The sequence below is a fragment of the Rhinolophus ferrumequinum genome, chromosome 9, assembly GCF_004115265.2.
Source record: "Rhinolophus ferrumequinum isolate MPI-CBG mRhiFer1 chromosome 9, mRhiFer1_v1.p, whole genome shotgun sequence".
Taxonomy (NCBI): domain Eukaryota; kingdom Metazoa; phylum Chordata; class Mammalia; order Chiroptera; family Rhinolophidae; genus Rhinolophus; species Rhinolophus ferrumequinum.
In genome coordinates, this window is record NC_046292.1 from 82,406,905 (window position 1) to 82,429,604 (window position 22,700).

The 22,700-nt window shown below is 42.9% G+C and overlaps 1 protein-coding gene across 1 annotated transcript in view; it reads left to right on the top strand.

The window, feature by feature from the left end:
- ADTRP (androgen dependent TFPI regulating protein) overlaps positions 1-22,700 on the top strand; it is a 60,924-nt gene that overhangs the window by 28,635 nt on the left and 9,589 nt on the right. Inside the window, exons 4-5 of the mRNA XM_033115473.1 lie at positions 10,476-10,591; positions 21,917-22,068. Of these exons, the coding sequence (XP_032971364.1) occupies positions 10,476-10,591; positions 21,917-22,068 (268 nt within the window). The remainder of the gene's footprint in view (positions 1-10,475; positions 10,592-21,916; positions 22,069-22,700) is intronic.

Sequence of the window (22,700 nt, forward strand, 5' to 3'; positions counted from 1 at the left end):
TTTGAGGGCAGAATAAGAAAGCTTCATAAAGGCAGGGGGGATTTCAGCATTTCACTTCTCTTCAGATTTTACCAGTGAAAATTCAGATTTGAAAGCTAACAACAAAACATAACAAAAACCTTTATGCCTTTCTCCCATCTGAGCTTGGAAACCAAAAAGTGCTTGACCATTTTAGAGAGGTATTCTAGAAAGCTCTCCTACTATGAATTGGTTGGGAATAAAAGCTTGTGTATTTTTGGTGTCTCTCTAGATGTGTTTATATCTAGAACTCATAAAAGCCACATTTTACTATTCTGTGGTGAGAAGGAATTTTGTGATCTTTGAAGAAATTTTGTGACCTTTGAAGAAATTTTGCTTTGTTTTTTCTAAGAAGACCACGATAAGGAAGTGAGCAAAATTTTTTGGCAATGGGAAGATTGTCTCAGTGACACAGCTTGCATTCCCAGAAGTGTAGAGGGCTCTGAGCAAGCCGACTTGTCATCAACTTGTCCTGCGTGTAGGTTCCTAGATTTTGCACTTACAAACTTGTCCAGATTTCCACCTACCCTTGGGTTTTGTGGAACAGATGGCAATGGCAGCCATGGGGACAACTCCATGCTAACCTTCTCCCCATGCTCAGGGGCTCCAAGGTCCAAGCCTAAGGATTCTCTGAACAGGAAGCTGAAACCCAAAGATACAGGAGACTGGACAAGGAACATGGCTGTCACCCTGGGAGGAAGAACAAGCCATTTGGGACAAAAAGAGCAAGCTCCTGCGTGCTTCCCCCAGTGTTCTTGTCTCTACAACTAGGAGTTTGGTGTTTTGATACTTTTCCTTGCATTTGACCCATTGACCACATCTTGCTCACAATATTCCCTTTCCCTCGTTACCTTCAGACTTTTTGATTGCTCCTTGTCAATTATCTTTGCAAGATGCTCTTCTTTTGTCCATCACTTAAATCAGAGATTCTCAACTGGGATTGATTTTGCTCTCCAGACGACACCTGGTAATACCTGGAGACAGTTTTGATTGTCACAACTGGGAATGGGTGGATACTCCTGGCATCTAGTAAGTAAAAAGCCAAGGATGCTGCTAAACATCCTACAATGCACGGGCAGCTCTCCACAACAAAGAATTTTCTATTCTACAATGTCAATAGCATGGATGTTGAGAAACTCTGGCTGAACTATTGTTATATCACATTGTTTACTCCTAGACCATTTATTCCTAACTCATACAGTCTCTTTGGGCCATCTCTTCTACGTCCACTAAGAAAAGTATTATCTAACTCTATCGGCTCCCAAATATCTATCTCCAGCTAAATTTCTCTTCTGAGCACCAAACTCATCTCTATGATCTACCTGACATCTTCAGTTTTATATCCTACAGACAGCCCTTTTGTCTTGTTCTGTGATTACCAGCAAGATAAAACATGCTCATAATTGAAAAAGTAGTCTGTAATATGTAATTATCTGTTTTTAGTAAAGAGGAATTAAAATTACTTCTATTTTGAAAGAACAAAACACAACCTAGTGACATTTACAAGATAATAAGACACAGTTTGAGATGCCACAAAAGCTCTTGAAGTGAAACCCTTGAGTCTTTTAGGTCAGAAAGATTTTTACTGAGTGAGTGAGAGAGAAGTAGGTCTTTGCATTAAACAAGGACTTGTTCTCTTTCACTGTGGACTCCCAAGGGCTCAGCCCCGTGCTACCTATTGTCGTCTATCACTTTCAGACGAGCCTAGTCCTAGTGACACTGTAGGGCTACAATACATATAAGTTGAAATTCATTCTTTTTTGAGTTCCAGGACCATATCTTATATACTTTTTGATTGCGTAGAGTGCTGAAACATAGCTGCTTCTCATGAAATATTTAATGACTATTGAATGAGGGCATTTCCCAAGCAAACTTCTCTTTTTCCTTTACCTCTAGACCCCACTTCTTCTTCTAGTAAGACCCCCACAGTTAGCTCATGTGCCCTTCATGCAAACTGACATACAGACTAACTCTAAATCAACCAGTTGCTTACATTTGGGAAAATCACCAGTGAGCAACTGTCATTCTAGCAGAATGGTGGGGAGTCCCTTTAGGAATACCCTGACAAGTCAGCAAGGAAAAGCTGGAAGCAGGAAGGAGAAAGTGTGGAAACTGGTCCATCATGGGATCAGTCATGTGGGGAATTTGGAACTTTGCCCCAGCTCTTGTGCTTACAGGATGCTTCCCTAAAATACTGTTATCTCCCAGGGAAACCAGCTGCCTACACATTCTTAGTCCTTTATTGACATCGTGATATCTGAGAGGATGGTGTCCTGAATGATGGTGGCTTTAAAGCAAGAGCAGATCCCCGTGTTCCCAAAACTTTCTTTCTTGAAAAGAACAGTCTCCTTCCTCCAACTTGGAGCAGGTTTCTAGAGAGCTGCCCATCTGTCTGTCTTAAAAACAAGTCTCCATGTGCGCTATGCGGAGCCAGGCAAAAAAGCATGGAGGAAGGGTGAATTACAGATTGATACAGAGGAGGGGGTATAAGAAGATATCAAGCAGAACCTGGGGGTTTCCACCTAGCCCAATTTCAGAGTGGAGGGCCACAGGCCAGTGGGTCCCAAGATGAACAAAACAATAGCCTCTGCTGGCTGATATCTTCCAACTTCCCACGGGGTTGCTAGCTCCTGGATGTGACAATACTTTATTGAGTCTACAGTTCAGTTGCCATGAAGTGGACACCCAGGGGTTGTTCCCAGGAGTGATATTTTCTCACACATTTCCCTGTGACTCATAACAGCCATTTTCAGGATTTGGTGTGCCATCTATAGCCATGACAAAAGGTAAAGGTGACCAGCCTGAAGTGGGGCTGACTCTGACCTTGCTACCATGGACACAGCCTGATATATGGCTGCCATGTCAGCTGAATCTGGCCTGCAGCTGTTGTTTCCTCACACCGGGACGTTGGATTGTTTTCCCAGGCTATGCAGAAGAACTCTTCTTTCTTTTTATTGTTTCATTGATTCATTAATTCCTGCCACAGATATTAAGGGGCCAGAGTAGGTTAAGCCCCATGCTAGGCACTGGCGATGAAATGGTGACAGCTCTAAGCTTTGAACTGTTTCCATTGCTAAGGACAGTTTGGCCAGAATTAAATGCATGCAATAACGGGATGCTGTGATGGGGATGAGCCCAGGGAGGCCCAGACGGGCCAAGGAAGGGCACCTGTTGGATGTTTCGGATTCTGCCCTGGAGGCAATGCTATCTGTGCTGAGCCCTATAAGGTGAGAAGGTCGTGAGGGCTGAGGGGGGTAGGGATAAGTGTGGATGTGTCAGTGGTGAGAGAGGGAACTGTGGGTAGAGTGCAGAGTAACCAGGAGGTAAAGGTGGGTGAGGGCTATAGGTGGGTGGAGCATAGCATAAAAGTAAGACAGGACAGGTAACCAGATCGCAAGGGGCTTTCTAGGCCATACTAAGGGCTTAACTCTACTTTGCAACATGGAGGTTCAAATGAAGAAAATCAGTCAAAAAGCATTTATGAATCATGGTGGAGGGGAGTCCTGAAAAAGGAGATGAGAGCTTTGAGCTCAAATTGTTTATAACGGAGAACAGAAGAAACAAACACATGAAACTGACAGGGTGAAAATAAAACTGAATATAATTGAGCACTGAAGAGTCTTGGTGTAGACCAAAATTGCTAAGGGAAGGACAGGAGTGTGAGCATTCATGCAAAGACAGGATGTGATGTGGGTGTGACATAGATGTGACATGGGCCCCAGAGGTAGCAGAAAGGGCGGGGCACTCAGCTCCAAGAGGCAGGATGGTTTCCTTGGTGAGGCTCCTGATTTGCAACAATAGGGTGTCAACGTTCCCATTGGCTCTGAATTCCTCCAAGCATTTAGATCTCTGTGTCATCAACAGTATATAATACCTTCATTGCAGGTTCTAAACAGAGAATAAAATACTGTCTGTTGTCTGACTCATTGTTGGAACAAAAACAAACAAAAACACTCATGGGGGAAATGGTATTTCTGGAGTCCATCAAACGGGCTACATAGTTAAATAACGTTATCTCCTTATTGACAGAATCCCCTTTAAAAGATCTTGTTTTATTATTTTGCCTTCAGATTTTATCAGTTTATGGAACATAGATCTCTGTTTTGTCTATGAGGGGACACAGTTGAGATCACTGCCTCCTATAACTTCTTGTCCCCTAAATGCAATGGTAGAAATTTCTTTGAGGCCTAATTACTAGTAGAAACACTTAGTTTCCCTTAAAAAAAAAATAAAAGAACTGTGTATATTCCATCACTCTCTTTTTACTTTGGCTGTCGGGAAAGGATTGCTAAATTTGAATCTCAATATAGCAGACAAGCAAGCCTCTGGTATTTCAGTGTTCTCCTGGGTCTTGATTTTCATTTATATCTTCTCATGTTCATGTGTGTGTTTTGGTTATAAGGAGTCTCAAAGGTGGAGCTGGTTGGGAGAGAAGAATTGAAGAAAAGAATTAATGAGAAAAGAAGGGATTTCTAGGGGAGGAAATGGAATAAACACAAGCACAATGAGAAGACTGGTTTGACTTAAAAGGAGGGAGTCTGTTGAGATATTGTGGAAAATGAGAGTGAGATGAGATTAGAGAAGGAGTGTAGGCAGTGGACCGAGGCAACAGGGAGCCACAGAAGGTTTCTGAGCAGGGAGTAGAAACTTGAAACTTGTTTTAGGAAGGTTGGTCTAATTGCAATGTTGAGTATGTACCAAAATCAGGGAAAGCTAGGGAGGTGATGCTGGAGAAAACTAAAGAATAGGCAGTTATGAGAAGCATTTGAGGGGGAAAGTGAATCACATTTGGATATGAGAAGGAAAGGAATGAATCAGAGATTACAGCAGGTGTCTACAGGTGTTATTATTGCCAGAGAGAGTTAGAGGAAGGGATTTGGGTGCTCTGGAGAGGGAGGGAGAGAGGGGAGGGGAGCAGGAAGAGGCAGATATCCTTCTGATTGTAGGGTCCTAAGATGTCAGATCTTGCTTTTATCTTACCCTTAACTGGATGGGCTCTAACTGCCAACTTCTTCACCTGGCTGGTTTCAGTCAAAGCCAACTAGCTTCCTAGCAGCAGAATGCTGCTTTCAGATGTTGGCCAAACTACATATTAACCCAAAGGACAACACTGTAGTAAGTAAAAAACATCACTTAGAAACTCTCCGAGAAGATTCAGAAAGTTATCATTTAACCACCTGTTGAATTCACATATGAGTTCATAAATAATGGCATGCTTTTCTTCCTTGGCCCAATGGAGCATTTGTTTCTTTTTCCAGGTCAGTAAAGACTATTCACATTTCTGCCAACATTTTATTATGAAAATTTTTAAACATAAAGCACAGTTGGAAGAATTTTATAGTGAACGTTATATTACACACTGCTTACATTCTTCTATTAATAGTTTACTGTATTTGCTTTATCACATATGTATGCATCTATCTATCCAACAACTCATCTTATTTTGGTGTATTTCAGAGTAAACTGCAAACATTACTACTCCTCTGCAGTAAATAAAACTATTGGCTTTTCACTTCTATTTTTTGAATTTTTAGCAGGCTGGACTGTGTCAGCTCACCTAGGTAGACTATGGAGATCAAAGAGAAGCCTGTGGCTCCTTCTGCGGATGGTTTATCTTCCAAATCCCTCCTCCCCAGGCATTTCAACATTGACTCTTTAATTATCGTGGTGCTTAGCCTATGTACTTGAGTTTTCCTAGAAAGTGGAAAAGAAAATTTTTAAAAATCCAATTTCCTTCTAAACTTTAATATTTGAGACTGAAAAGAGCCTTGCAGGTAGTGTAGGTAGAAGAGTAGAGAAGGAAAAAAAAAAAAAAGTTGTCCCCTAGAGATATAAGCAATTTAGCTTATGTCTACATTTCCAGATTACCACGTGTATCAGTTTGACGTAAAGCAAACCTTCACCTTTAACAATATAGGGGCTATAGAGAATATAGATGGTTAGAGGCAGAAACTTCAGTGAGGGGAATTGGTAAGGTGAGAGGTAAAAGTTTGCAGCTGGCAAAGGGATGCTATTATCAAAGCCAGAGATTGCCTTACAAGGATTTACAAAACAGCTATTACTGTGTGTTTTCACTGCGTGTAGTTTTCAAGCTTAAGGAATATGATCCAGCAGTGTAATAACAAGCCTGGGTAAAATGACATTCTATTAAGTTTTGTTTTGTCTCCATTTTCATGTCGGTTGTATTTATGCTTAAGTTTTAATTGATATTTTGACCACGTGTTTGCCCCTGAGGAGATCTTGTGAAGGCTTTCATTTTTTAAATAAATTAAAAAGTGACATATTTAATATATAGTAAGCAAAAATATCCTCCTTAATATACCTAGAAATGAGATCTCGCCAGTGGAGTAAAACTTGATTTAAAACTATCCGTTAGTACCATACACAAACCAAAGACATTATCTTAGATACTTGGGGGAAAGGACACTAGTTTAGGAAGAGCCAACGTAAGGAATTAATTCTCAGATCCAAGTGTTGCCTGAACAGCAAAAGGCATATTGAGACAAACATGAAGTGGGCAATATTATGTAAGTTCATTATCAGAAACAGCATATGAAGGAGAACGTCTCTCAATGGCCAGTCCAAGAAAGTAGAAGCTGGCTTGTTTATCTTCGTCAACTCAGCTTAACACAAGAGCTAGTCCAACGAGGAAATGAAATAGAAGAAAGAGGCAGAGATCAGATTTTAAAATGTTATTATCTGATATTTAAAATATGTAGGCTCCCTGAATTTCTTTCACTGGAGACAATAAAGTGCTCTTGTCCCCCCAAGAATCTTAGAGATAAGATTGTGTGACCTTCCTGGCCCTAAGGATTCGGTTGTTGGAGCCTGCATTACAATGATGAACTGTCAACATTCTCAGCTCCAGGGATTATCTCAGGGATCAAGGCTGGCCTCTTTCCCATGAGTCAGACAAATGCATCCCATTGTAAGTTTAGCTTCATACACAAAGGCGCTGTTTATAACAGCTACTTATCTACTGGTATGATAGTAACAGTAAGTGCTCATTATTTTCCATGTTGCCACTCATGTAACCTTGTAAGAATGCGCTATGGGCTAGTAAATTTTAGTACTTATCCACAAGGCTATTTGGCAAACAGGGAATCTAAAGGGCAACTATTACACTAACACTTAAATCAATATTTCATGCTTATAGTTCTGTCTCCAAGATATTCAGATGGAAGCAAGGACAGGAGGCAAAGACATAATTTAGTAGAAAAGGATGGGAAAAGAGCAACACTGTCCTTTTAACCGGTACTTTTGGAATGAGTTATTTAAAGGAAAATCTACCAAAATGATGGCTTAATTGACAAGGAAAGATAGCTTCATTTAATTCCCTCTGTTTACACATACTATTGTTTTAGCCCATGGTGTTTTGTTTACTTTGGAAGGAAATATTTTATCCCCTCTGAGATAATTAATTTTTGTCAGCTTCACTGTTTATAAGGGAAACTGAGAAACTGTTAATTGAAATACAGAATGAGTCATTGTTTTCAGCAATTTTTGGCAGCATTCTAATTTGTGTCAATCCCAGCTTAATTATTAGACATTTTGGAAGCAGAAAGCATGTTTGATTTTTCTCTTACTGAATTTTCTCTTCCTCTTTTTTATTTTTTTAAATATGTGCTGCCTGACAAAGGTTATATAATTTATGTCAACCTCAGGTGCAATACCAGCACATTTGAAATACCAGGAGGTTTATTGTTTCATGCTCGGCTCTTCACAGTAGCTAAATATTCAGAAAGCTCACAGAATGTGGTCTTCCTCCTTTCTTTATTTCTACTCCCAGCCCTGCCCCAAAATTGTGGTTCTTCTAAAAACTTTTAGCCTGTATTAAGTCACAGTATATGGACCATCACTAATGACATCACTGAAGGAAACTTCCCAGAAGTCATCAGGGAGAATTCATTTGGAAATCCAATTGAATGTCACTTACAAAGGGCAGGCTCCTAGAAGAGGTGATCAGTCATGCATTTCTGAGTTATTTGTTGTACAAACATTAATCACTGTGAACTCATTTGCTCCTAATGCAAACTCACTACATTATTCCACAGGAATTCTGTTCCAAGTGATCGTTAAAGTAGAGAGCGGAAGCTGCCGACTGTGGGCAGGGTTAATAAAATCTGTCAGATCATTGGCCAGTATAATGGGACTGTTAACGGCTGCTAATAGAAGTTGGATCTTCCTGGCTGTGGCAGAATGAAGGCGGGTGGAGAGGCAGGTGGTTTTGCTGGGTGGGCAGCCCCATCTCACACCTCCTGAGGTGGCCTCTGGGTGACAAGTGCATCACTGTGAGACCCAGCATGGCCTGGGCTCTGAGGCAGCCATGGCTGGGAGCACAGGCACGAGCTGTGGGCTGAGGAAGGGGTCACAGGGGGGAACATCTCTGTTACCACACTCCAGCTGCTTGCATGCCACATCCTCCTGCAGGCCACAGGCCAGGGTGCATTCGAGCACCTGGTGCTGTGAACATCCCAGAACTTTGCCTCCCCCACTCACATTGGGTCAGCAATGAGAGAAGGATGACGATCACAGTAAGAGTGACAATCACAGCTGATGCTCACTAAAAGTCTCCTGGGCCAAGGACTTTACATGCACTTATCTCAATCCTCAGAGCAGCACCCCTAAGACATGTGTACTATTTATGCCATTTCATAACCAAGGAAGCTGAAGTTCAGATTCAGAAACTAGTCCAAGGTCAGATTCGAAAGTGTGTGCCCTTAAACACCATGTTCTTTTATTAGAGACAGACACACAGAAGTTGTCACCTTAAATCAGACCAAAGAAAGATGCAAGGTATGACAGTGGGCCTGGAAGCCTTTCCATTTGCATATCCGACCAGTCAGTATATTAGGGCCAGCTTTGGACAAAGTATATAAAAGCTATGGTTTGTCCAAAATGCTGTTCCTCTAGGCTTTGCTACTAAAACGTGGGTACCCAGGGCCTTTCAGAGGCCTAATTGCTCTGTGTCACCCAGCAGCACCCTTGATAAGGGACCCACAGGAGCCCCTCTCTGTCCAGTAATACCCTAAACTTAAGACTTATTCTTTCTCATCCCGCCCCTACTCCCTCAAAACTTGATGCATTTTCTGCCATCTGAGAGTCTGCCTGAACCTTAGCTAGTTCAGGTAGGGCAGGAAGGAGCTACTGTCACTTGGGGATGCCTCTGAGCACAGAATGATGTGACTGACAGCAAAGACGACCCCGAGCCAGTGCCCAGGGTTCAGCAGCATAGCTGGGCATGGGTGCATTGTGACACCAGCACTGTGACATTCTTATGCCCCAGTGACGACAATAACTGAGGTGCTGACAGAGCTGCCTTGGGGGTCAGGAATGGGAATGAGATGGAGCTTGCATGTAAAGGCTGTGGATGCAAGAGGGATGGAAGAGGAATGATAACTGTAAGTGTAAAACATGTAAAATAATACTGACACTGTTAGATGTTCCCAATAAGCACAGAGTATGGCAGAAGGGCTTAATAAATGTGTTTAATAAATGAAAGGACATTGCACATAGACTAACGTCACCTACCTTTCCCAGATTGGTTTCCGTACTGATTGGGGAGCAGGCCTCAGTAGTTTTTCCACCTGAAAACACCACTGTTCCTAAAGGCTTGTTTCCTTGATTACCTCATTAAAAATCTAGTGTTAAGGGTTTGAAAGATGTGAGAAGACAAATGGTTATGAAGGAGAGGGTGAAGCAGAGAAAGAGTGGGAGGCATAGAAGGTTTTAGAGGGAGGCTTTCACATACCTCCCAGCACTCACCAGGCATCGAAAGGACAGTGACATGGCACAAGGTACAATGGGGAATGCAGAGATGGGCTAAGATGTGTTCTCTGGACCCCTACATCTTATGAATACACATCATAAGCGCAAGACTGCATGGCCCACGATATTAATGCAATAAAAGGGAGTGAAAAAAATTATCCAGAGGAAAATACGGAGACAGCATCATGGAAGATTGCATTGGATATGAAAAACGTGGACAATGTGAATACAGGGAGAGAAACTTATTTCACACAGAGTCAAGGCATGAACAGAAGGGTAAAAGTAGGAGTAAGCATGCTGAGTGCAAAGGAGAATGAAGGAAAGAGCCTTGTTCCAATGGAGGAATTTGTGTGTGTTTGTGTGTTGTGTGTGTGTGTGTGTGTGTGTGTGTGTGTGTGCATGCAGGCGCGTGCACGTGTGTTAGGGGAGCACAGGCAATAAGCAAAGAGGATGACAACACACACATTACAAAGAACCTTGGTAACCAGATAAAGGACGTTGGGTCAGTGCGATAAGTAACAGAGTCACTGCAGATCCCTGGACACGTACGGAGTACAATCTAAGCCAAGTTTGGGAAAGTTTCACCTGGTAGTTGTGTAGGAAGTTAGACTGGAGCGGCAAGAGAATTAGAAACCCCAGAGACAGCCAAGGCACCCTGACATTAAGACTTGTCATCTTTTCTCCCACAGCACACATTCATATTTCCCTTCTCCCTGGTCGAAGTCATCCTCAGGCCACACTGTTATCCACTGAAGAAGAAAGGACTCACCTTGCTGGCTGCTTCTAGCCTGGCTTACATTAGCAGGTAAGACTTGCAGAGGGAAAACCAACTTACTCATACACTTGTCATTCGAGACTCTGAGGGATATTCCAGAAACATAGTGTTCTGTAAGAGTGCCTTTATCTTGAGATAATAGGGATTTAACCGTCTTTAAATTTTCAAGTAAGAAGGACTCTTATTGTTTGCTTTTCATACTCATAGAAACCTCACATGCACAAGTATACACAGATGTGCACACACACACACACAGCAAGTCATGAGTTCGTTTCTCCTTCTCATGAAAAATTAATGATTGCAAAACTACACGTGTTGCTTTCCTCAAGAAAATGTTGATCTTTGGTTCCATTTGCAACTGAACACTTGAATGGCTGAATGAGCCAAGGCATCTAAATGTATCCCATCTAAAAAGGCAATTGGCAGCTTGAGTATGCGAGGTTTGGTTCATTCCTGTAGTCCATATCATGATGGGTCAACATTTGGCACTAGAGCTCCTAGAGGGCATTTTGGCAATTGCCCAGGGGCCTGCAGAGCCACCTGGCTGGAGGCATGTGAGATCATTTAAGTAACTGGCCTTGATTTCATCATTCAACCACCTGGCGACACTAATTCCCAGAAATGCTGCCCAATCATCCATAATCAAGGGAAAGTGTTTAGTCGACCTTTCACCCAGTGACTGGAACACCCCTTTCCACTCTATAGCTTGCTCGTGCACTCCATGCTTTCACTCTACTAAAAGGGCCATGCCAAGCACAATACCTCCAGATTAGAAGCTAATCATGATGTTCCTTCTCTAGTCTAGACTCACATAAACTGTTCATTTCTGACAATGTGAGTAACCCCTAACCCTTAAATCAGCATGGTGCTGTGTCAGAGACAGAAGCCAGAAAGCGAACACCTTCCAAAGGGCTTGGGCTCACAGTACCCGCTCCATGAGCTTCCCCAGGCTTTGTCTTGGAGCAGATCACCTCTGTGCCAGAACTCAGGTGACGGTTGCTTCCTAGCCTTTCCTTCCTTTTTGTGCTGTCTGCTCCTCCCCTTTCACACCCCTCTTTCCCTGAGTGCCCAAAGTCTTTCTTGCTTCTCTTGAAGAAAGTACTTGCCCAGTAAATCTACCCCAAGACTCCAGTGATCGACACTGTTTTTCCAGCCTGGAGCCTTTGCGTGTTAACAAAAGTCATTTTAGAGAATAAGGTTTAACACGGGGACCTACTGGTAGTTGACATCTGCCAATAGCATGAGAATGGAGAGTGGCAGGATATGTGCCATGTATTTGGCAAATCTGGCTTAACCCAAAGGAATAAATTCCTAAAGATAGAATTCCTGGGACCTGGGATGGAGTAAGAGTATATCCATAAAGATAGTTCTTTCTGTTGTATGTTTTGAGGAGAAAAACGGTGAAAGCTGGCTAATAATGCACAGGAACCCCCATACTCTTTCTTTGGTGGACTTTGATCTTACTTACTCTTTCTTGCCAAGTGTAACTTTTGGAGTTCATATATAAGATAGTACTTTTGAAGTTTTTTTTTTTTAATTTATTTTTTTAATTTATTGGGGTGACAATTGTTAGCAAAATTACATAGATTTAAGATAGTAGTTTTGATCTATTAACTTGTTCTACGTAAGGACTTGGCAGTTGACCATTAATCCTCAAATCCGACCCCTACTCTATTCCTCCTCAGAAACCAAGAAGGTACAAGAGTACCGAAGGCCACTGGTATTTGGGGGGAATTGCAGTTGCCGTAAGGATGACAAGTAGTGATCAAGAGGACGTGGCTTGTCAGTGCCGGAGCACACATTCTAACAAGGCAGGAAATTGTGTGGTTGGGGCAAAGAGGTGCAACAAGATGGGAGTCAGGTGTGAGTGCATTATATGTCCTTTTAATTATTCACCAGTGCCAGGCACCAGTGCCAGTGCTAAGGTACCAATGATACAGCAATGTACAAGGCACCATGCTGCCTTCTGGGACTGAATGGGAGAGAGGAAAGTATACACACAGTGGGAAGACAGGATGGTAAGGCTTTAACGGGGTAAACGCAGGGTGCCGTAGGATGCTGAGGGCTGGCTTCCTAAGGAAAGTAATGTTGAAACTGAGACCCAAAGGATGAATAGGAATAAGTCAAAAGAGACATGGGAAAAACCTTCAGGCAGAGGAAACAGCATCTGTGAAAGGCTGGAGGAGCTGCGGCGGTGGCTGAATTGGAGGCCAGGGAAAAGCTAGCTCATGAATTCACATCAATGAGTTTGGACTTTTAAACTGAGGGGTTTCCTGTGGAAAAGTTTTAAGCAGAGGAGCGAAGTGATGTGGTTTATGCGAGAAAGATGATTAGAAAGCTGATTTTTGGCCGAAGTGTGGAAATTAAAAAGGAGCAAGATAGGGAGACCAGTTGGTGGCATTTGTGGTAACTCAGGACAGTTGACGTTAGCCAATGGGTGACGTTATCAATCAATCTGCAAATAGAATTAGAGAAGGTGAGTGGTAGAAGGAGACTTAGAGATCATTTAGCATTGGAGACCTGCAGTGTCAATGGGGTAAGTGATATTCCCAAGGTCACATGGCCAGGGAAAATCAAAGCGGGGACTGACGTGCAGCCCTATTTCCAAATCCAATTATCTTTCAACTGTATTCATGTGGCCAGGTATTTGTTCAGTTCACAGTACATGCAAAACATGCTCTGCTAAGTACTGGAGGAGTTGAGTATGCAAAGAAAACTTAACGCTGTCTCTAGAGTCTAAAAGCTTTCCAGCGCTGTGCTTAGATTGGATGTCAAAGTGAGGTAATGGAGCAAGTGGAAGGAAGAGATGGAGACCTGTCACCAGCAGAAATATGACTGGGTGGACCCCAGTGGGGAGCTGGGATTTGGGCCTCCTTATCATTAATGAAGCTGTAAATCAGCATTTGGTCTATGAGGCCCCATTATTCCTAGAATAAATCAAATACACTTGTATGTGGGCATTTTATGCCTCATCACTGATTGAAGCTTCCGGACTCCTGTTCATTCCCTGATTAGGGGAGCTCAGACTCTTTGTTGCCTGCTGTCTCCACCCTTGTGCAACACTCTGGGGCCCGTGGGCCCTCACGGCCACAGATGACCATCAACAAGTTCCACAAACTGTGGATATCCATGGAGATGTTTTAGGGAAGTGGCTGTGGGTCAGCTGTCGGGCGTGCCTGTTTGGATGGTCAAATAGGGAAACACTAGAGCAGGGATGAGGTCAGGAATAGGGTCTCGGGCCAGAGGGAGCGTGAGAAACAAACATGAGTCAGAAAAACGGCAATAACTCTGAGCTGGGGAAGCATTTCACTGCCGAAATCACATCACAACAACCTAAAAATAATTACTGAGACCACGGGGACTGCCTCACATGCGGCACTTGATTTCTGTTATGCTTCAGATTGTGAAATTGGAGGGCTGGCCCTTCAGTGGAAAAATAAAGCTTTACAAAGTAGTAATAACTGCAAATCTTTCACTTCCTTTGGAAAGCATTAGTCACCTATAAATATGGTAGCTCACTCACTCCTCGCTTCTCTCTCACCCCAAAACACCTCACCTAGCTCTTTCTGAGGCAGTGGTGAGGGGCAGGAAAATAGAAATGTTCCCACTGCTGGCTCTCATTCATTCTTTATTGAATAAATATTTCCCCTAACACAGGGCTGGTCTTGCGGGGAAAAGCAAAGTTATATAAAGCCAACCTCCAGCCTGCAGGGAGTTTGCACTTAATAAATGGAGATGAGCATACAAAGTATAAGAACACATGATGGGAAGTGATAAAATGTCAGTACAAATACAAGGAGCCGCAGGAACATGTAGGAGGAAGTGGTTATGCCTTGCTGTGCAGTGTGAGAAAGGTGGGCATTGAATCTGAGTCCTGAAGGACTGGCTGGATTGGAACTTCAAAAAATGGGAGAAAGTGAACAACACAGGACAGTCCCAAGGCCAAGAGAGCACTGGCCACGTTTGGACAGTGGTCAGCAATTCACTTGCTGACCTCTTAGTGAAAAAGACGAATAGGGAACCACCCTGGAACTGCCCTCTCAAGGCTGTGGATGTCATGCTAGAGGTGGTTAGACATAGTATAGACAATGGGAGATGGGATCGTTGCTGTTGTGTGCTTGTTTCTATGCTATGCAGCTAGGAATGAGAAGTATTAGTAACGTGGCCAGAGAATTTCAAAAGGCTATGTTGACCTCAGTGCTTAAAACAGATTGAAATGGCAAGACATGGGACACAAAAGAGAATAAAACAATATGTAGATAAAAGTTAGCCAGAATACTCTTTTTATCTAGTGTAACCATGATGTCTCATTCTTCGTCCACGGTTATTTCATAGTTCCAGTGTCTTCCCACGTCTGAGTGCTCAGAGCCCCTTTCACCTGGCTGCAGGTGGTCCGGTCCCCCAAGACCCCCAGCTCTAAAGAGTCCTACTAATTGAATGAATGCTCATGTTGTACACACTCCTCAACATTGTTCTGCCCCAGACTGTAGAGCCATAGTACCTAGTTTCCTGGGCCCATCATCAACACCCAGCTCCGCTTTTAAGGTCAGCATGCTGCCCCTCACCCACACCCCCACTCCTAACAATGCCAACACTGCCAGCGCCCATTAGTCCTCTATGTTGTGGAGCTAGAACAGTGCTACCGGCCACTGAAACAGCCCCAGCTGGCGGGGAGCGTATCCCCACCTTGCTCTTGGCAGATCAGAAATCTGCTGATGCCATAGGTATCTCTGCTAGCGTATAAGGTATTGCATTCCAAGTGCAAGTGTCACACAGATATGCAGCTATAACCCAGCTTTGTGGGAGATGATTGACAACGTCATTTCTCAGTAGCAGTTGGTATGAGGCGAGAGATAATTCCTTTCTTCTATACTATTCTCACTCAGGTGACATGCACAGCAAAGCCACCTGGACGCCCAGGTTTAACAATCCTCTAAATTTATGCACTCATTTACACATGCACTCTTACACATATAGATATCATACCCCCAGGATACCTTAAAAACTGCCAGAGGGCTGGGCTGAGTTCTAGGATCAGCCATCTTGCCATACGTCGCATCACTAATACCCTTCTCCGTCCAATCGTGTGTTGTGTGTATCCTGTTCCCGAGCCACTGTTACCCTTTCCTGAAGCATGACCTCCTTCTGGGACCACTTAGGTGCACCATAGTTTTATAATCTCCAATCTTCTTTGCGATCAGAATCCCAACACCATTTTCCACAGAAGGAATCCTTAGCCCTCATGTAAATTAATATATGAAAATAAATATAAAGATGCCATACAACTCCCCTTATTTATCAGCATTTGGGGGCCAGGACATCCAGCATGCATACTGAAGTAGGGTGGAAGTGGAGGGCTAGGAGAGGAAACGGTTCTACACTTCTCATCCTTCCTGTCTAAACCTCAGCTCCTGCTCACCCAAAATACCTGTTAGAAATTAGAAATAAGAGCAGCCCAAAGAGGGATACAGCTGTACAATCAGAAATAAGGGACATACCTGAGACACATTGTCGAAGTAACAGAATAGGTTCTGTGGATTAACTGGCATGCAGCAGGCAAATGAAAAGGAAAAATCAAGGTTAATTCTGAGAATTTTCTGCTGGTAGACTGAGAAGAGAGTGATTCCACTAATAGACGTAGAGAAGTTAGGGAAGAAATAGTGTGGGGTATAAGTAAAAAAACCTCAGTTTAAAAATCTTATATCTGGGTCTCATTCCAAACGATTCTGATTTAATTGGTTCAGGATAAGTCCTGGGCATCAGAAGTTTTAAAGCCCCCAAGGCAATTTTAATCAGCACCCAAGGAAGAGAAACACTTGCCTAGAGGAACTTCCAGGAGAGGCCAGGAGAATCAGACCTGGCCTCCTCAGGAGAGGTTGGACTGCCGAGATCCAGGGAGTTGAACCCTTCTGGTGGTGGGATAAGACTGTTGGAGAGAGAGAGAGATAGAGAGAGAGAGAGAGAAGGGGGAGGGGGGAGGGAAAAGAAGGGGAGGGGAGAGGAGGGGAGAGGACGGGAGGGGGTGGTAAGTGAGTGCTAGGGAAATGCCCTCTAAGGGACAGCATGGGTAGGGGGCAGCAAAGCAGCAAAGAATGATGAGATGGTAGAAAACCAGGAATGTACAAGAAACTCATGGTCCCTGAAGGGAAGAGGAAGCTTCATGCCAGAAGGAGGCCAGGGAGGGGTGGGCAGTGGTTTTAAATGCCATGAAGAGATTGCTACTCCAACTCTCATTACTGCCAACACTTTCAACATCCAGGTATATTATTTATCTAGCACTTTAGTTTCACAGTTTCTATTCATTCTATCTATCTATCTATCTATCTATCTATCTATCTATCTATCTATCTATCTATCTATGTATCTATCTATATCTATCACCTATCTATTTTTGCTTGACCTAAAATTTATTTGAAAACAAAGTAAATCATGATAGGAATTTATGTTTTAAGACAATGGTAGAAATTCACAACTTAATGTTAAAACTCAGATTTTATTTTTCTAGCTATTAAAGCTAGAGGTTGTTTTTAATATGTCATTATTCATATTTGATTAGCAGCGTTTTGTAGGGGAGGAGCAGAAAGCCTGGGAAAGTAGGTGAACTGAGGTGTGATCAGGAGATAAGTTTCAAAGGGCAGCGACAGGCTGCACAGGGATCAGTCACCAGGTTACACATTCCATTCTCAGGGACATTTTCGTTGTAGGAAGTCTTCTGCTAACTTGAATTCACTTGCAAATGTAAATGCAGGTTGTGCTTGCCTTCTGGCATTAAACGTAACGCTGCCCATCTCACATGTTTATGTATGGAGTTGGCATGAAACGTGGGACCAGAGGAGCCTTTTTTCTATGTATTCCACTGGGCTGGAAAGACATGACCTGAGGGTTAATGCTTTAAGAATTATGCTTACAGCCCACAAACCCCCTCGCTTGCTACTAACCTCTAAGCCACAGACTTCCACTATTTCCCTACTGATAAGCTATGGATTTCATGATAAGCTACAAGATTTAGGAGAGGAGACTATAAGATTAATTTTTGGCTACCAGTTTGTGCCTGCCTGCCCTGACTCACAAATTCACATGGCAGACAGCTCCAAAAGGACACGTATGATTGACCTCTCCCCTGAGAGTCAGACTCACTGACCTCTTCAAAGCAGTAATAAAGTGAACATCAGGCTCACTAAAATTTGGGAGGCTACTGGGTCCATTTTCCAGTTTCCAGAGGCTGCAGTGTTCTTGTTGGTTCGGGCAGCTGAGAGCTGTCTACCTGTAGCTGCAGGGAACAGCACTTTAAGGGAACCATAGGTGCTAGTAGAGCCACCCAAAGAGCCATTCGTTTAAAAATATAAAGAACTTGCTGTGTTCTGGCATTTAGGAAACTGGTACGCGTGATAGATATGATCCCTGTCCTTGTAGAGCTTCCAAGCTAGTGAGAAAGCTAGTCAAACAGGCAACACGGGTAAGTTCATTGTAGGGGAAGCACATGCATAAGAACCTAACCGAATGGGGGTGAGAGGATGTTCAGGAAATCTTTTTTGAGAAACTGACTTTTAAGCTGGGACTTGAAGCATGAGTATGACTCAGCCAGGCAGAGAGCAAGCAGAAGTGTGTCCCAGGAGGTGAAAAGGTCAGAGGTGTTCCAAGCAGACACAGCTCTGTGGGGAAGGCCCAGAAGCTGCCGAGCTTGGTCCATCAAGACACAGACGCGGGTCCAATATGGTGCACTGCAGATCTGAGGGTGGACGGCCGGGCAGGGCAAGGCCAGGGAGGCTGAGTGAGGCAGCTTGGGTATTTTTCTAAAGTAACAGGGGTTCACTGGAAGAAGGGGAGCACCATGAACAGATTTCTCTTTTGAAAAGATTATTGGATGACTGGTGGTCTATGTCATGGAAAGTGGATTGAAGGGAGCAGGACAGCCCAGTGAGTAGGCATTTATAGAAACCCAGGTGAGATGAAGGAGCCTGGACTGAGATGATGAAATGAGTGTCCTGGAGAAACATTTAGATATGAGTTAATGAACCTTACCTGGGGGCTAGGGAAAAGCTGAGACTGACTGAGATGGAGGGCAGTGATGCATTTACTTTTGGATTTGCTAAGTCAGTCCTTCTCTTTCCTTCCTACTTTCCTTCCTTCCTTCTCTTTCCTTCCTACTTTCCTTTCTTTCTCCCTTCCTTCCTTCCTTCCTCCCTTCCTTCCTTCCCTCCCTCCCTCCCTCCCTGCCTCCTTCTTTTTCTTCCTTCTTTCCTTCTCTCCCTCCCTCCATCCCTCTTTCATGCCCTCCTCCTTCTTATTCTCCTCCTCCTCCTCTTCTCTCCCCGCTCCTCTCTTTCTCCTGCTCTCTCTCTCCTGTTAACATATATTCGGGCAGCCCTAAAGAAGTGATGCCAGCTGAGTGTGACTATCCCTTCTCTCAGGCCTCTCTGCTCACTGCCCTTCTTTAAATAACTGCGGTCTTGCCTGATACTCTATTTGTATTTTTATTACTTTTTTCACTGTCAGTGAACACACCTATAACTTTCTTTGTACTTTCTCTGTGAAAACAGACTTCATTATCTTGTTTCCAGAACTTTCCTTGCCAGAACCTTATGAGAAGGAAACAAAAATGAATAAACAGAAACTTCCCAGACCTCTAGGAGAAAGTCCTTATTTGTTGACCATCATATACTAATGTGCACGGGAACTAGAAAGCCCGAATTTCAAATACATAAAGTAAACAAAGTGAACTAATTAATGCAACTCGTTTAGAATGTCTTCAAATCTCCTCATTGACCCCAAACTGCTACTTCTGTCCCTTATACTTTCTCTGGCCTGTCATGAGAAGCAGCCATGCAGTAAAGAAGTACTGTGGATATCCTTCTAAAATACACATGCCCGTGGAATGCACATTAACAGAATTCCACTACTGGAAATAATAATATTTGTTTTCAATCTACTGGAGTTCTGATTACATGAGAGGAGCATCTAGACAAGTTAGGGACAGAGTGATACTAACAGGGCTGGGATTAGGAACCAAGGGCCAGCCCTACACTCACACGACCCTATGGTCGTAAAATGCACATGAAGTTTCCCATTTTAGCGTATACAGTTCAGTGGCATGAAGTACATTCACATTGTTGTGCAGCCATCACCACCATCCACCTCCGGAACTTTTTCATCTTCCCCAACTGAAACTCTGTCCCCATGAAACAGTATCTCCCCATTCCCCATCCCCCCAGCCCTTGGCAACCACCATTCCACTTTGTGTGTCTATGAATTTGATGATTCTCCGTACCTCCTATAAGCAGAATCATGCAATATTTGCCTTTCTGTAACTGACTTATTTCATTTTAACATAATACCCTCAAGGTTCATTCATGTTGTAGCATGTGTCAGAATCTCCTTCCTTTTCAAGGCCAAATAATATTCATTGTGTGTAAATACCACATTTGATTTATCTGTTCATCCATAGATGGACACTTGGGTTGCTTCCATGTTTTAGCTATTGTGAATAATACTGCTATGAACATAGGTGTACAAATGTCTCTTTGAGTCCTTGCTTTCAATTCTTTTGGGTATATACCCAGAAGTAGAATTGCTGGATCATGTGGTAATTCAATGTTTAATTTTTTTGAGCAACTGCCATACTGTTTTCCACAGTATTTACACCATTTTACATACCTATCAATAGTACATAAGTGTTCCAATTTCTCCACATTCTCTCCAACACTTGATAGTTCCTGTTTTTTTGATAGTAGCCCTCTTAATGGGTGTTAAGTGGTATTTCATTGTAGTTTTGATTTGCATTTCCCTAATTATTAGTGATATTGAGTACCTTTTCATGTGTTTGTTGGCCATTTATGTATCTTTGGACAAATGTCTATTCAAGTCTTTTGTCCATTTTTAATTGGATTGTTTGTTGAATTGTAGAAGTTCTTGATATATTCTGGATATTAATCCCTTATTAGATATGTGATTTGCCAATATTTTTTCCGTTCCATAGATTGTGTTTTCACTCTGTTGATTGTGTCTTTGATTCACAGGGACGGCCTCTTATATTTCATACCATAGTTGCCTCCCTTGCCTCACCCTCGTCCTGGCTCTGAGATTAGTCCCTGTCTCTACCACAAGCATTTGACAAGTATTTGAAACACCCAAGATCACACTTGGGTTTATGAAAATTTAGTTAAGTGCAGAATTTCGTTCTTCCATCTGAACTCCTTTGGTAACCTGGGATATCCAAATTTGAATGTTGTTTATGAAGCATAATCTAGCCTTTCCTAATTGTTACAAGAGATGAGCAGCCTCAAAAGAAAGGTTGCTGAGAAGATTCCCACTGTGCCATCCTCAGAGGAGAGAAGCTTTTAAACTCTCATTAAATGATTGCAGTGTGCCAGGCACTGTTCTACTTTACACGTGTTCAACTCCTTCAGTCCGTACAATGGCCTTGTAAAGTACATGATGTTTGTACCTCCACTTTACACGTAAGTGCTGGGCATGGAAAGGTTGAATAAATTGTTGAAGGCAACATGACTAATAGGTGGCAGAACTAGGACTTGAATCACAGAAACCTGGTTCCAGATTCTGTACTGTGAACCAATTATAAGCCGTAGCTGAAAAATCATATTCCCCATTTTTAATTTTAAAATTAGACTTTCACATCTTCCAGTGCAGTTGGTTTCCAGAAAATTGAATTTTTAGGTTTCACTTAGACACCGTGGCTCCTCTCCTAGCATTTCTTTCCTTCTCTTGGCTTACAGAAATTACTTATATTCTATTCCCACATGAAAAAGATTTAAGCCTCCGGTAATTCCATCCATTCCTACTTCACACTCTATCCATGGCTATATCCATGAGGTAAAATCAGAACCAATAATTAAACCCCAGGCATACTGTGTTACAGCAATAATGCTCAATCTCTGCCCCTCCTATCCCAACAGATTTGAAGAGCTAATTAAAGATACACCTGACTCTAAGGTACAGAAAGGCAAACCCCACTTGTCTGGCTGACAGCCAGCCAGTGGGTGCCATCTTAGCAGGTTCAATGTCTCAGCAGGTGATACCTCTCAGGAAAGGAATAATTCATGTTCTCCCACACTCTCTTTGGCTAATGATATGTTCAGTATCCTCCCATATTTTTTCACCAACATTGAACTTAATAGATTAGGGAAAATAGCCTAGCCCATGAAATAAGATGTCTTACCGAATAAAGCCTATCCAGAAAAGACTCCCTTCTGTAGTTTTGTGGAACACCTTAGCTGTTGGCAAATGTCCCCATTGATTCCTTTCATTTGCCTGCGTTCTAAAATCCATTGATCTTGAGGAGAAAAGAGCTTCCCCTGCCCTACTGTCCTAATCATTGTGACTTGTCATTTTCTGCAGGGTCCTGTGGATCTACTTTGAGACGGGTACGTGGGTGTATCCTGTGTTTGCTGAACTCAGCACAGTGGGTCTGGCAGCCTTCTTCTCTGTCAGCTACATCTTTATTGCCTGCATCTACCTATTTGGAGAGAAGCTTAACCGCTGGACATGGGGTCAGTGTATTTCTCTTTTACCTACAGAAACACTTCTTACCATCTCTCCACTCCTGGAAATAGAGGAGAAACTAGTCCAAAGCAGAAGGCAGTGATGCTTGATGGCTTTGTCCAAGGACTCAGACAGGTCTTTATCAAGGTGTGCAAAGGAAAAGCCTGGGGGAGTTTGCACTTTCTCAAAGCTCCCCATCAAATTATCTCCCCTCCTCCGCCAAACAGCACCTCATTGAACTTTAAGGCTAAAAGTAATATTGTTCAGAGAGCTTAGAACCCAGAGAGCAAGGTATCACCATGAAAACATGGACTCAGGGTCTCCCTCAGGTAAGGAAGGACTTGATGGATACAAAATGTTTAAATGTGAAGATTTTTTGTTTCGGTTTGTTTGCTTTGCTTTGTTTTGTTTGAAGGAAATGGGTCCCAAGGATCCTTTCAGGTCTTCCTACCTCAGCAGTGCCTTCCCTGATGAGTTGCCATCCCTGTCCCATTAGGTGGCATCTCAACCTTTGGTCAAACATTTACCAGATAAAAATCACATCCTGTACTTGAGACTGAAATTCTCATTTCGACAGGGTCTTGGGCAATGTGAATATGTCAGTAAGCTAAGCTTTCTAATCCCAGGTGGGTGGAACCAT